This window comes from Poecilia mexicana, unplaced genomic scaffold (assembly GCF_051168715.1).
Source record: "Poecilia mexicana isolate PSO_F unplaced genomic scaffold, ASM5116871v1 scaffold_19, whole genome shotgun sequence".
Lineage (NCBI taxonomy): Eukaryota > Metazoa > Chordata > Actinopteri > Cyprinodontiformes > Poeciliidae > Poecilia > Poecilia mexicana.
Genome location: NW_028263388.1, coordinates 16,156,613 through 16,171,698, shown reverse-complemented (window position 1 = coordinate 16,171,698; position 15,086 = coordinate 16,156,613). Strand labels below are relative to the sequence as shown.

Sequence of the window (15,086 nt, the reverse complement as noted above, 5' to 3'; positions counted from 1 at the left end):
TAGAGAGTAACAGAAACAATCACAGGCCACTTTAGAGCAATTTAGAAAAACTAGAGCATAGTTGAGGCATCTTGTATTCTTTTCACTCCTGTGGACTTCTCAGAATTTCTTTTCTCTGTTAAACAAAAAGTAACTTTATTTTACACTAAATTTATGACAATATGGAGACTCGGTTACCTGATTCAGGAACAGGGAACAGGGAGTTTAGGAATCTGATATTTACTTAGAGTTAGAGTCCAGTTCCCTGAGTGCCAGTGTCCTGCAACCTTCAATTCAACGCACGTCAATCAAACATCAACCGGACTGCATGCTCAGGAGACTGTGCAGCTTTGCAGTTGAGGCGTACTGGACACAGCTTAAGTCTGCAGGACATCTGCTCTCGAGAACTGGAGTTTGACACTCCTGATCTAAACTACGTCGTAAATGTTAACTTGACTTCATGACATCCTTTCCCTCCACGGACACTAGATTTGCATATTTCTGATTAATAAGGGAAAATAAGAACATAGCTAGGTTTCTTTTTTTGTCCTGCTGCCAGGCTAATGACCTAAATGGATTTAATTGCTGTTTTCATACATTTTTGTAGCTTATGACCAAGTGAGGCAGCATAAGAACTACAGGATCTGATCTGTGTTTATACTTTTTGGAAGTGTGAATTATAATAGCTTGAATGCTGGTGTCCTCCATGTGTTCTGCTTGATGACATGTTTAGGAGGTAATTCCATCATTTACATCAGATATGTTAAATCAGGAACACGTGAAACATGTAGGACACTAAACTGGACAGCACTAATCTAGAAAACATCATTTATCTGTCAGACTCCATTCCAACCAAATTATAAAGCTTGTATTTTGGTGTCCACCTGTTTTTAGATCTGATTAGCATTTCCTAAGTGAATGTTTTCCTTACTTAAGGTGTCTATAATTAAACCTTCGCTGAATAATATTTTTTTGATTAGGGTGTTCCAACTTTTAATTAATAATAATATGTTCAAAAGATAGTTGTTCTTTTTTTTTCATTATCCAGTACTGCTGATTTAATCTTTTGATTTCTGGTTACAATTTAGCATATTTCTAAATCGTTCAAAGCAGTAGGCATTGCAGTGTCTTTATTAGGATGCTTTACAGCAACTTAAGCCTTTTTTTTTTTTTTCAAATAAAAAGTGCTGGAGGAAATACAGACCTTTTATAAACTATTAACACCACAGGAAAAATCCATGAACGTCATATTAGATTTTTCAGTCCTCGACAGCTGAACCACTCTATATAACTGCCTAAAACCCCAGCTGAGCTGAGCTGAGCGTAGCCTGCTTTCATCTAACTATACAATTGATCCTTTTTCCCACCTTTGACAGGAAAATCACATTTTTCTCTCCATCCTTTCCCCTCTCTAATACACTCGTTCCCTCCCTCTTCTCTCACTCAGCTGCACACTCCCCATCCCTCCAAAAAGCAAGCGGGCTGTCGCCTCTCCCTTCTGTCCGCCCCATCTGCGATGCAGTATGGGCCGCTGGCTCGGCAACGATCGGCGGGCTGAGTGCGGGGCCGCGCGCGAGCCCAAAAAAAAGAAAGACGAGGCTCCACTCGCTTGCTTCGCCGAGTCTGCGAGAGGTCTCACCCCGCAGCGGTTCGCGCTCTTCCTTCTAGTCGTGCAAATGTGCGACGTGCTGCGTCACACTCCGCGGAGATGTGCACCGTCTCGATAACGCAGCAGATGCACATAAACCCTCCGAAGGCCATCGAACCAGAATTGGTACCATGTGTTTTGCCGTCCCCCGCCACCCCCTCTTTCCTCCCTGCCGCTTGTGTTCTGGTGAGGAAAGGCTCAGAGGCTTGTTAAAACTTTAATATACTGTACAATCACAGTAATTGAGTGGAATGTTGGAGTTCTTGCAGCCGCAGCTTTAATTTATGAAGTCCCCATGAAAGTTTAATGTATCAGCAGTTGTAGGGTCGCCACAATCTAAATCATTCGGTAGCTATCTCTGTTCTGCGCGGGCTGCCAAGTCCTGCCGTTAGCATCTTGTGTCCTAGAAAGACGGCCAGATTGCTCCGAAGCGACGAATGTTCCTGGACGTCTGTTCAACACATTGCACCTAAAAGTCTTTGACAGAACTGAACGTCTGTTTGTGTGTGAGCACCTTCGGTTATGACGTTAATTTTGATGTTTTTAACCAAACACAGCCACAGTGTATTTTGGATTTTCTTGTTCTTGTTTTTTTTTTTTTAACTAAACCATCATGGATCCCCGTTGCTTGGTGATTGTTGGATAAACTGCTCTCCTAATTACGGAGCAGCCCTAAGGCGTGTCAGCGAATGCAGAGGAGATGGATGTAGTAATCCAACTCCTGCTTATATATTGTGGGAAAATATAGTAAGTTGCTTGATGAGGGTATATATCCAATATCCTCCCAACCGTTGTACCAACACAAGCCTAACCATACTTGTGCTGTTTATAATTAATAATGTTTTGTCAGGAAGTGGGCATCTGAGTGACACACCGCCCTGGAAGGGGCTTATTAAGAAAAGTTATTGTCTATGATTGCTGTAGAGAAACAACACAGTGATTAATGGTGTCTTTTGTGGTGTGGAAACGGGGACACCGAGACTCAGACCTGCGAGGATATAGTGCCGAGAAATTACTACAGGGAAGCTGTTATGTGTCTAATGAAAGGAAACATTCGTCCAATAACGGCAAAAGGCTGAAGAATAAAATAAAATCCTTCTGTTTTTTTTTTTTTGTTTTTTACTACTTCTTTAATTCCAATGTGGAATCATTTCACAGACATTTCACTATTTCTGATATTATGTCATTGTTACTGGAGCTGCATGTTATCTGGAAAAACAGGTCATTGCAGCGTTATTGTTGAATTGTTGCACTTAACCTACAATTCTTCCACTGCTTTTCTTTCTTTTACATCATCTTGATGCCGGCTCCTCTCGGTGAGGTTTTGCATGTTGTTCACTAAGATCAGGCTCCTGTTGCATCAGGTGTGGGCATACAGGACAGTGCAGGTCCATCCAGATGGCTAACATATTGCTGTCAGAGTTCAACTGAGCAGCACCCAAAATGTCATAAACCATCAAAATACTACCCAGTCCATTGTAATTACTATATTACACGCATTAATATGTAATGGCAGTTCGATAACCCATGCTACTCTAATTATTATGTCTTGGGATTTCTTGAACTTCTAATGCATTTATAGCTGGAAATCCACAGATTGCATATGCACCATATGAACGACAGTCCATTCATGTTACAGTTTAATATGATGTAGGAACCCTCTTTGCAGCCATACCAGGAAAAGCTTATTATCTCTTCAAGAGCATTTTTTTGTTTACTTCAACACAAACGAGACTTCATAGACTTCATGCACAGTCTATAAAAATCATACACACAAATAGCATATAGTTATTGAATTTGCAGTATTACGTGCCAGCAACAGTTAAAACTAATTCCGCAGCATTGTGGTGACAAAATGCACATTTAGATTTAAATATGTTAAAATAATTTATAAATTCAATAAAAGATCTGCTAATTGGAGATGGAATAAAAGTTATTTGTTGTTAAGAGACTTGAAATAACTCTGTCCTGAAGGAGTCCAGTTGAAAAACAAGGATGAAACATGCCTCGGTTTTTGGCCGACAGACGTGGAAGTGATTGCAACAACTGAATTCAAAGTTATGGATACTTGAGCAAATACCTTTGACCGTATAGTGGGGGAGTATTAGAAATGTAATGCTTCACTTAGGAGGAAAACACACTTCTGTCTGTTTCTGTTTCTATCCTTAACTTTTTTTTTACTTTTACTTTGCTTTTACTTGTACTGCGTCAGGTTTAACTCTGGTAGCTCAAAAAGATTTGAGCATATTTTTAGTACTCTGTTTGGTACTCTGTTTTCAGCACTTCCGGTTATCTGCTAAAATTTAATTCTGTCTTGCAGCCTAAATGATCTCAATTGTGTTTTAGAAAGCAGTTTTCTTTTTAATCTAAGGTCTCCACGATCCTTTTGACTTCAATCAAACACCTCAGTCAAACTGAAAACAGCTCATTTTGTTTCTTCTTCAGTCATCAGCGACAGCATCCACAACGAATAATCTGCCACCGTTGAAGAAAAGGTGTAGACCGTTGAGTTTAGAATCAGCTCATTTCTCAGATCAGCTCTATGTATATATCTCAGTAACTTCTTAAAGATCATTTTAACGGTCTCAAACTGTAAGCACTGTAAGTACGTTTCATGATGTTTTTGCAGTGTTGCTGATTAACATAAGTCAAAAGGCCCGGTGACCGTATCTCCTTTGTCGCTTTCGTTCTATCTTCAGCGATAGAGTCCTTCCTTTTCCTTCTAAAACCGTTCCAATAACTCTTGTCACCGCAAATAAACGCTGGCAGTTACCTCTCAATCGTAGCATGCCAGATAAGCAATGTTTGCACATCTGGTGTGTTTGGTATGTGGCAGGAAAGTTCATAAAGTTCGTGCCCAGAGAGCGTAACAAGTCGATCTTGTAATACCATTTATGGAACATTTCTGAAATAAATCTAAGGCCTGCGTCGACCTTTTAGAAATATTGTCAATGATTTTGCAATGACCATCCATATGTTGTATTTATTGAATTGTTGGTTGTCCATGTCCGTATATAAAATTGCACCTGTTGTCACCACAGACGTTATTTATTGCATTCCTGTTTTATGTCTCATTTGCATTAATTTCCTTGCTACCTGTCAAGCTGCTATGCTCGCTGAGTCATTGGTTCCAACCGACTTTTATATTACTCATGCTGAAATCAAGACTACTTTTTCAGGACCTCATCTGAGTTTTATTAATAAGAGAATACGAACAATTAGAGGATTTTTTTTTTTTGTACAGCAGCAGTTTTTGCTGTATATTTATATTTGAACTGAGCTGAATTGCTTCTTCAAATCTTTTCTTAAGCATTAAATTCTAAAAGACTTCATGCTGTTATCTCTGAGTAAATTTGGACAAAAATAAACGTACAAACTCGTGCATCGTGTTTCTCTAACTTTGCGTCTAAAATGTCACAGAATAAGTCAGACTCCATGTTAGTTTTAGACTCCATGTTAGTTACTGGAGTTGGTTTTACTAGTGCGCAGTTTTCTCCCACACCTTTTTCCTTCCACTCAGCTTGCCAGAGTTTGCTTGCACGCAGCACTCTAAACCACCAGTTTCTTTTCATTTTATTTTATTTTTTTATTACTAATAACCATTTGTGGTTGAGCCTTTTTATTGAGGTTTATTGATAAGAATCCACTGGCTAACTAGAGTTAGTACTTTTCCAAATGAGTGTGTAAGGTATTCCATATTGATCTTTTGGCTGTACTTTCATTTCCTTTCATATATTTTTGGGTTTCATGAGTAAACGAGTGAAGTTATTTTTTACAAACTTCAATCCCTTATTAAAATAAAAATAATACCTGAGTACTTGTTAACATTGGACTGTACACAAGTGTGTATGGAAACTTTGGGAGTATGCATACTCTGTAAATGCATTTGCCCAGCAGAGGAGACTCTGTGTTCTTCGTGGTTGAAGTGGAGCATGTCCTGGTTTTCTTCTAACAGCTATCAGATTAAGTGTAAGCCTCAGAAGTACTTGGGGGAGTCGACTTTGTTGCATATCCCTCCCCATCTCTCTGGGGATGTGCAGCATGTCACCCCCCACCCCCTTTGTCCTCCTCTGCCTCTTGGGTAAGATCCAGTCAAACCCACAGGGATATGGGCTGCAGGCCAGCAGAGAGGTGAGCAGCAAACACCATAAACAGTGTAGTTTTACACTCCCTCAACACACCCCTGGGCCTCTGCAGACTGCCGGCTACATGCACTATCTAGACCAAGTGATGTCACAGGAGCAGTGGATTTAAGCAGGTTTTAGTTTGACGCTAATCCCCTCGTGGTGAGCGCAGTAAACGAGAGGACAGTCCCTGCCAATAGCATGCATGCATGCATCAGCCCCCGTTGGATTAGTACATCTCGTCCCCTCCTCCAGTCTGTTGTCATTGTCCAGCATGTGTTTTTACCCCAATTTCTTACCCCTCAGTCTTAGTGTGGGATGCCCAGCACAAGCATGATCCCAGCAGAATGGAGTAGAGCCTCACTCTGAAGGTGTGTTATTTTTCTGCCAGTATGTCTGCGTGTGTGTTCTTTTTCTATCATGTTGTATTTCTCTCCCCATGGATTTCTAATGTTTCCAGGGCTGAATTATTTAGACAGCCTGCCAGCAGGGAGCTACATGATAGCTCAGACTTAAGAGTGAAGGGAGGGAGGGGGTGTACAGCTGCAGATCAGGTAAGAGGGTACCTGCTGCTTCACCTGTCCTTCTCTCCTCCCCACTTCTCCCTTATGATGGGGGGGGGTCAGTGTAATTGGAGAGTTTGAAACCCAATATTCGGCTCTATTTTCCGCTTTTGTAGCTATCCTCATTATTGTCTTTACTGATGCCTGACTCGAGCGAGCAGTCGCATTTTGGTGGCTCTCTGGGCCAGCAGGTCGCTGCGTGGAGCGAGGGCCAGAACGACAGGCCGGCAAGTCGTTGTTTCTACTGCGGTACCATCTCGGGGCGAAGGAGTTCTCTGCTGCTGGGTGGTAGAGACAGCACCACTGGTTTTCTTCATCAGCTAGACCTGGCTGAGAAACATCATCAAGGCCTGCATGGACAGCAGCTCCTGAGGAAGGGCTCTGTTCCTGATCTGAGCAGTAACCTCTACCTGAGGCAGGCCATGGCAGGCCGGACCTCGGTACCAGCTCAGGATTACTACCTGGCTGACGCTTCCTTATCTGGTCAGCCACCTGAAGAGTCTGGGTTTTACAGGGATAACCAGCACTCACTCACCAGATCAGCCTCGCATTATGGAGGGGTGAGGCCTGCGTGGGATCAAGGACAGGCAAGGGCCACACCTTCTATATTGGCCTCTGCTTCTGCACCTACATCCGTGCCTCCTCCTCCTCTCCCTCCTCCCCCGCCACCTCTACCCCCTCCTCTTCACGAGCTGAGCCGTTTGTACCGGGAAGCTCTGGGATCTAAGATGATCCCAGACGTCCAGCGTATTGGCGGCAGCTCTTTTACTCCGGCCGCTATCTACGGGGTCCAGCCCCCTCTTCCCATTTACGCCGCTGAACCGCCGTCTCTGCCTGCACATCAGGTTTATAACAGCTTCACCAGTTTGCCCCTGGAACCTCGCCACCCAACTGGCACCAGCTCAGTGGTGGACCCAGTATCTCAAGTGATGGACGGAGCTCTCCCACGGGCCTACGGAGCTGTGGCCTCCCAGAGGCTGCCCTATGACCCTAACTATGACCCTGCCTCAGTCATGGTGGCGGCCACAGCTGGAATGCCTTCCAGCCTGCCTCCAGTCCATCCCAGCTCTGCAGACCCCAAGAAGATGGTAGACCCTACCTTTTTGGCTTTCCTGCGAGCCGAAGGCTTGGCTGAGAGCACCATCACTCTGCTGCTTCAACACGGCTTTGATTCCACGGCCACGCTGACGATGATGGAGGATCATGATATTCGGTCTGTGGCCCCGAACTTGGCCCAAGCTCGTGTTTTGTCCCGCCTGGTGATGGGATGTAAAACAAGCGGCGCTGCGACACGTACCCGGTCTAACAGCTTTAGCCATCGCAATGACCTCTATATGCAGCCCCAGGGGCTGACTATGGACACCAGTCTGATGCAGCAACCCTCCAGCACTATTCAGACCGTATCGCCGAGAATGGGGGAGTTTCTCGGCCGAAGGCCAAGCAGTGCTCCTTCTCAGCATCTCCTCGAGACCACCACCTACCCCGGGGCAAGGCCACTGGCAACTGGAGCTTTCCCAGTTAGCCCTGGAGGATACAACAATGTAGTGCCTCAGGGAAGACCTCTCTCTATGTACAATCCCCACACCGGTCTTGCCATGTCTGCGCTTGGACAGCAACCCCCACCAGCTCCTGGCACTCCCGGAACGGCGCCCAAAACCTTCTCTGGCTCCTATTCCCCCATGGAGCTGATGAAGCGAGCCCCAAACCTTCCCCCGGCTTCCCCCGTTGCAGCAGCGAGCCCCCTCCACAGCCCACAGCTTCTCCGGAAAGGGATCAGTGCTGCTCCTGAGAGCACCATCGTTCCTTCTACCTCCAACACCACTCTCCAAGGGCAAACCACCACCAACAACAAGCTGGTTGGACGTCGCACCGGTCCGCCTGTTATAGTCTCAACCATGGCCACCGCACCCGATACAAGTAATGTGAAGCCTCACTTTTTCGTTACTTATTTCCTAAAATGCCATGCTTTAATATCTAAATCCATATTGTTTGTTGATAACGACAATTTCCACCCTGTGATTCTAGTCTCAGGATAAATTTGTGGTATGCAAAATTGAAATCACACTGACATTGTTTTTTGGAGGAGCAGCATGTAAGATGACTCTGACAAGTTAAGCTGCTTTGCTCTGAGAGGTTTCTCTCTCCAAATTATGCAACTATTTATACATGTATTGCACCAGAGTTGTGTCATTTGCCAGAGGGGATTGTGTCTCATCACCAACTTGAAACATTTCAAACAAGCACCACTCTGTTTTGTTTTTTTTTTTAGGATGCTTGTTTTTAATTAAGTTGGTGGTCAAATTTTCTGTGCTTTCGTGGTTGTTTCGCAGGGTAGCGGTGAAATTTTAAATGATATGCCCACTTTGTTGTAGCGTGCTCTCAAAATACATAAATATATGAGGTAGTGTTCATCAGCCATCCTTCAAATGTACTTTGCCTTTTGAGATAGTTCTTTTTTTAAATACACCGCTTGTTTTCAGTATGTAAGAGATGTTGCTGTCATTCAATTTACGTCGTACTCTCACCTAATCTGGAGCTTAACAGTTAAAAATCCAATTACACTAATTGGATGTATGTTTGTGTAGACTATAATAGGCAACTGGTTTTTGTAGCTTCAGCTGTGTTTCTGTAGTGCAACACAACTCAGACATTTCCTTTCTCTCTTTGCCTCTTTGTTGTTTAATCAAAAATATTCCTTATTCTGCTTTCTCTAATTGACTTTTTTGTGTTACCATTGGCAGCTATTTTTGTTGTTCTTTTCAAATGAATATATCAAGTATTTTTTGTGTGTTTTATTTTTATTTCTCAATTAATCTCAAGTCATCAATTCTTCTTTTCACCTAAACTATTTTTTCAAATGATCTAAGCTATTTTCTTGCTTAATCAAAACAGCCTGCGTTCCTCCAAGAAAAGAAAAGTTAGTTTGTATGTACTTTTACATTTGGTATCACTGTTGCGTTAGGGTTAGAAGTACCAAAAACCAAAACCTTCTCTGTTAATTGGTAACAGTTAATTGTGTGCATGCACAGTTTCTTATTGTGTGTGCCATCCAACAATCCGGCAGTGGATGTTCTTAATTACACTTTTGAAATTATGGCCTTGGCTTAATCAAATCATAGCACAGCATGGTGTTTAAAATACCCTGTATTAATATATACATAGCAAATGTAATTAGATTGGGGTGAGTTTAGATTGCACTAATTCTGCACAGCACCAATTATAGAAAAATAGTAAATTAGCGAAACACTGATCTAAACATTTCCATTAAACCCCTTTGCAAAGAACAATGTGGGAGACAGATGTGTCTGACTGCCTAGAGTGCATTCAGCACCTTAAAGAAGCACTTAGGCCAGTTTTATCTTTCATCATTAACCCCTGGGTGTCATCAGCCGCTCCTCTAGCAAGACGCCTATGCTGCTGTGGTTAGCATGCAAGTACATATTTATTGTTGCCTAATTTAAAGTAACCCTGTACTTTAGAGCTGTTCAGTCTTTAAAAATCTTGATTCACCCTTTGTCCACTGTAGTTGTTTTGAAATTGCAGATTTTAGATGGAACTGACCAACGACTGGAGAAAATGTCAGTTCTCACACATGTCAACTTGGAGAAAGTCAATCCAATTCAGTTTAACTATACAGGGCCAATTCACTTTACAAAAAAAAAAAAAAACAAATAAAAAAACATTTCAGTTAAACTGATCCTAGCCAACAATCAGTGCATTAGGTTCAAATTATTGTTCAAGCTAGTTTTGAAGGGAACCGAGATTTTATCACGTCATTGACTTACATAATTCATTCATGTAACAACTGTAGACAATCGCTTGCTACATGCTTCCTCATACTGAGCTGAGGAGAGCTGATGTAGAAGTGCTTCCTAAGTTAAAGGAAAGTAAAAAGCAGGAGAAAGAGAGAGATCAATGTTTGTCTCAAACAATGCCCTCCTGCAGGAAGGTACAGGGAAAGTGGTCAGTTTGTCCTCCTGGAGCCCAAATCAGCACAGCAGCTTAACCTTCAGGGAGGAATTTAATTTCAAAAGATTAATTTACAAAAACAATCTCTTTAATAAATATTTTAATGCCGACTGGTTATTATAGTCATCGATTGTCGTCATCTTAGTCTTGATGTGACATTTAAAATCATCGCCAATAAATAGCAGTTATGACCGACACTTAGAAATTCTGTCATATGGTTTTATAGCCGTAGTGAAATTTAATACTACAGCCGTGTATTATCTTTGAAGGTCACACAAATGGGCTTGCGTGCAAATAGTTATAAAAGCATTTATTTTATGCTCTACAAAAGTTTTCTCAAAAGATCTTGAAGTAATGTGAAGCTGAGTTTTACACGCAGCTAGTTTGTATTTTAGAATCATCCTGCGGGATACTTTTTTTTTTTTTAAACCCTAAACACCTAAATTTCAAGTTTAACAAACAAACTTCTTCTAATGGGAGCTGGTAACTTTGTTTTTAGCTGTGTAGCACCTAATCTTACCCCCCTCCTAATGGCTCTGTGGTCTGCTGCACTTGATACAGGCTTTTATGAAGTGGCCTCCCTTCATGTGTTGTCAAAGAAGTAAGAAGCAGATCCAGAAGATGGGGGAGGGAGAAGCTTTTTCGAGCTTCGTGGAAAACATCCTCTTCTGTCAGGGGTCGCCACTACCCACAGCACTCTTATCGCAGCTGGCGTCATTTGTATGTGACTGCAACATTTGTTGCTGCTCCAACTTCATCTGATAAGAGGTCGCTCTTGCCACTGATCGGAAAGCATATTTCTTAATTGTGCGTTGCCAGGCAACTTAGATTTTCTGTGCTAATCAGAGATGGATAATCTTTACATTTAAGGAAAGAGGAAATGTGGGGAGCTGCATGCAGTTTAGCACTTTTTTTTTTTTTTCAATTGTAACCTTTTTTTGCATTCAAGGATGAATATAGTGTGGAAATAATGAGACGCTGCAGGGCGCTTAATGAAACTTTTGTTTTTTTTACTCACCTCCCCCCTTCTTCCTGTTGTGCTGCACATGTATTACTTTGCATTTTTGTGCGAAGGCTTTATCACGTCTGCAAAGAGCCTCTTCTGTTACAAACGATGGTTTATGATCTTCGAGATACACGTGAAAAAAAAGTTCAATTAATGCAGACTTGTTATCCACTCTCCCTGCACTGCATGGTATACGCCCTTGGTACTTAGTTTGTGCTCCTTTTTTTTCTGATTTGCTGTATCATCGCGGTTTGGAATGGAGACAGTCAGCTTGTGGCTCATCTGAGGGAAATGAATGTTAGGTTGCTTAAATAACAGCTCGTCTGTATGGTTCGGTCTTTCATCTTTCATCTTAATCTTGACACCATTCTGTTTAGATAAGGTGAATCTGTTGGCCGATAAAACAAAGTGATACCACGGTCGTTCAAACAGGTATTTGAACTTTTGTCGATTGGCCAGGTCCTACTGGAACATAAAACCAGCATCTCCAAAAAGCTCGTCAGCAAAGAGAAGCATTAGGTTTTCTATAATTTTCTGATGGATTTTGGACTTGATAAAACACAATGGACTAACACGAGCAGATTAAATGGCTCTGTATTTCCAGATGAAAAGAGGACTTTGAACCGCCTAGGTAAGACACTTCTGACATCGACTCTGGTTCATCAGTGGCTTAACACAGAGATTACTTCCATGTCTTACATACCTTTGCAGGTGGCAATTCTTGAATAGACTTTACTTCACTATCTTCTCACCTTTCCGATTATGTCTGTTGTGGTTTTTAAGGTATTTTCATGTGCAGAAGGGAGCTTCATAAAGGTCCATGAGTCACAGGATTTGGCTTTGCGTTACTGTAGCGCTCATGTTTGAATACAAGGTTGACAAGTTTTTACAGCTTCCGCTGTTTTGATAGACCTTAGCTCTTTTTCTCAATGTAATTTATTTAAACATACAAATCATGTCAAATGTCAAAGTATTTTAAGAATTCAAAGCCTACCAGTCTTCTTAAATACTCTAGTTTTGAGGAATGAAGGTTTCTTCATGCATACTGCGGCTGGTACTTCCGTGGTTCATTGGACAGATAGAACATACTTTTCAGTCTTATTTTAGTTTGGATGCACCTGCTTTTTTGTAAATACACTTTTTCCATTTAATTACCTTAGATCAAACTACAAATTCTTTTGATTATTATTTTTTAAATCAATTCTTACTCTTGAAGCAGACCTCAGGTGGGAGGGCCCACGTTTGTTCTCTGTTCTCCGCTTGAGACTGTATTGGTTGGCTAAAGCCGTAAGCAGAGCTAATTGTGGCTTTAAACGGTGGAGTCTAGCTTAGATGCAGCAGTTCCCCTCCACCTGAAGCAGGGAGAGCGCCTTGCAGCCCTCAGATTGGCTATGGAGGTGTCCGTCAGTGGCATCCCACAGAGCGGCACAGGTGAGTAATCCCTGGCTTCAGCATCACGTGAAACAACCCCAGGCCCCCTTCGGAAGAGACGTGATTGGCTTGTAGCCTTTTACCGTGCATGTGTGTGCTTAGTAGATTAGGTAAAGGTAGATGCTTTGCACGTGGATTTCCCTGTGGGGATAATCTGTGGAGCATCTTTAGATGCGCTTTTCTGGGCAGGAGAATTAGGAGGCGTCGTAGGGACGCTGTGTTTGTGGGCAGGTCTTGTTGGACGTGTCGCTTCACCTGGAGCTCTTCTTTCTGTGTTGTTTTAGGTTCCATTTTATGACACAAAAAGCTGCAAATCAGTTTTTTCTGATTGGAGACTTCTGATGTTGCAGCCGACAGTTATGTAATCTCCCAGCACATGTATCCTGTCGGGGGTCTGAATGGGTTTTTAATTTCCTTCCCTGTGTTTGGAAGGACATTCATGAGGATCCATACCTAATGTGCTTTCATTTGTCTTCTGCTGAACTTTAAGGTGCTGCTTTAAGGTGTCTGAGTGTTTTGTTTTTGTGCACAAACCCTTCTTAAATGGGAACAAGTGTACATCTTGTTCCACTGAGGCTGTCATTCTGAAAGCATTTCAGTTTATACCTGCAGCCTTTTGGATTTTGGCGAGAAAAATATTTTTTTTGACGGTGGCACGTTTTGTCACGTTTTAGCGTGACGAAAAACAAAAAAAAAGCAGCAAAATATCTGTAAGGGTCCAAATATTTTCTTAGCAGCAATGTAACTGTTTAAATACAGTTACATTACTTATTATTATCAGGATAAGTTTTATTACTCTGATCTAGAGGAATTCAACTATTTTTTAATATAAACGCTACAAACATACAAATCTAACAACTTTCTCACATTTCTTTATGCACTATATGCTCTGCAGAGATCAAACTGTTAAACGGCTGCTGTTAACCTCTATATTTTCTCTCTCTTCTCAGTCTGCAGCCCTGCTTTTTCTGCGTCTCCAGTTTCCTGAGAACCCGCTAAATGTTACATGAAGTTTTCCGTGCTATCTGCTTGACCATCTCCTCTCAAAACTAAGTTTGTGTCCGGAGGGGAAGTGCAGCCAGGGAAAAAAATCAATTTTCCTGCTGCGGCACTTCTTTTCTGCGAACCGAGCGAAAGAAAAGTGTCGTCGAGGGTCCGTCCACTCCCCTGCTCCCCCAAACTCCCCGTTTCTTGTCTTGATATTTCCAAACCGTCGCTCGCGCTCACCAAGGGATTAATGGGTTCTGGGGGGAATGGAGTTTTCGAGCGAATGAGGAACAGCTGGTCTCCCCTCTCCTTGGCAGCTCGAATGTTTTGAGTGTGAATTCGTGTTTGTGTGTGCAGCGGTAACATCTGACCTTTGCACAGGATCAGAGGTGTTGCTCCTGATCTGAAAAAGCGCCTTTTTAGGTCAAGGTTTTCCCCACACTGCGTTGAATCTACTGTGAAATCGTATTTAATGCTGGTGGAGAAAAGCGCCAAGATTATAAACTTTGTTTTTGCTCAAACTCTATTTAGTGTAAATGCATTTATACATAACACTAAATCGGAGATGTCAACCGATAGCACTTAAGTAGAGAACCTTTAAAAGCGGCGGCTTAATCACTTCAGTCTTTGAAAGCTGTGCTAATTTGTCTTTAAAGTAGCACCGTATCATCATGAAGGAGTTGAGGGCTGCAAGTCGCTCAGTCAAAAGTAGAAAGCTCAGGAAATTTTTTGCTGAATTCAATACAAATGAGTATTTAGAACAGAACTAGTCTACATATAAGCGTAATCAATCAAACAATCAATCAATCAATCATATTTTATTTGTATAGCACATTTCAACAGCAAGGCATTTCAAACTGCTTTACATAATTAAAATAAAAACAGCATGTGAGAAAGAGATTTAAAAACATAATTAAAACGTAAACAGTGAGAAAGAGAAATAAAAAAGCTGTAGAACTTTAGTTGAGACGCCGTCAACTGGGACTCCAACCCTTTGGACTTTAGTCAAAACGCCAAGGACTCTACGTTGACAAGGACTCTAACCGTTTAACTCTAATGACTCTAATGTTTAACCCAAAGTAATATAATAATAATTTAACAACCTTCTATAATAATTGTAAATAACAAATGATTGCAACTTCCTTTTTCTGTCTTTTCCGTTTTAATACACTTATACTAAATTATTGTCGCTTTGCAGTACTGTTCTTATTTTCCCATAAAATCCCTGAGGGTTTGTTTTCACCCACCTTTATTCTGATGCCCTTAAAAAAATCCAGTTCGACCCAATTGCCTAATTAGTAAACAGTACAGTGGTGAGTAATTAGTCTGTGTCTGACTCCAGTTGTTCTGTAAATGCATCAGAGGAGAACCATGAAGAT

General features: G+C 41.8%; 2 protein-coding genes across 3 annotated transcripts in view; both read left to right on the top strand.

Annotated features, from left to right (window-relative positions):
* LOC106921709 (C-terminal-binding protein 2) overlaps positions 1–15,086 on the top strand; it is a 110,680-nt gene that overhangs the window by 49,448 nt on the left and 46,146 nt on the right. The window lies entirely within an intron of this gene.
* LOC148153680 (uncharacterized) lies at positions 6,399–11,862 on the top strand. Its single transcript, XM_088016616.1, has one exon. It carries the CDS (start codon positions 6,455–6,457, stop codon positions 8,348–8,350), a length of 1,896 nt encoding a protein of 631 aa, XP_087872742.1. The 5' UTR covers positions 6,399–6,454; the 3' UTR covers positions 8,351–11,862.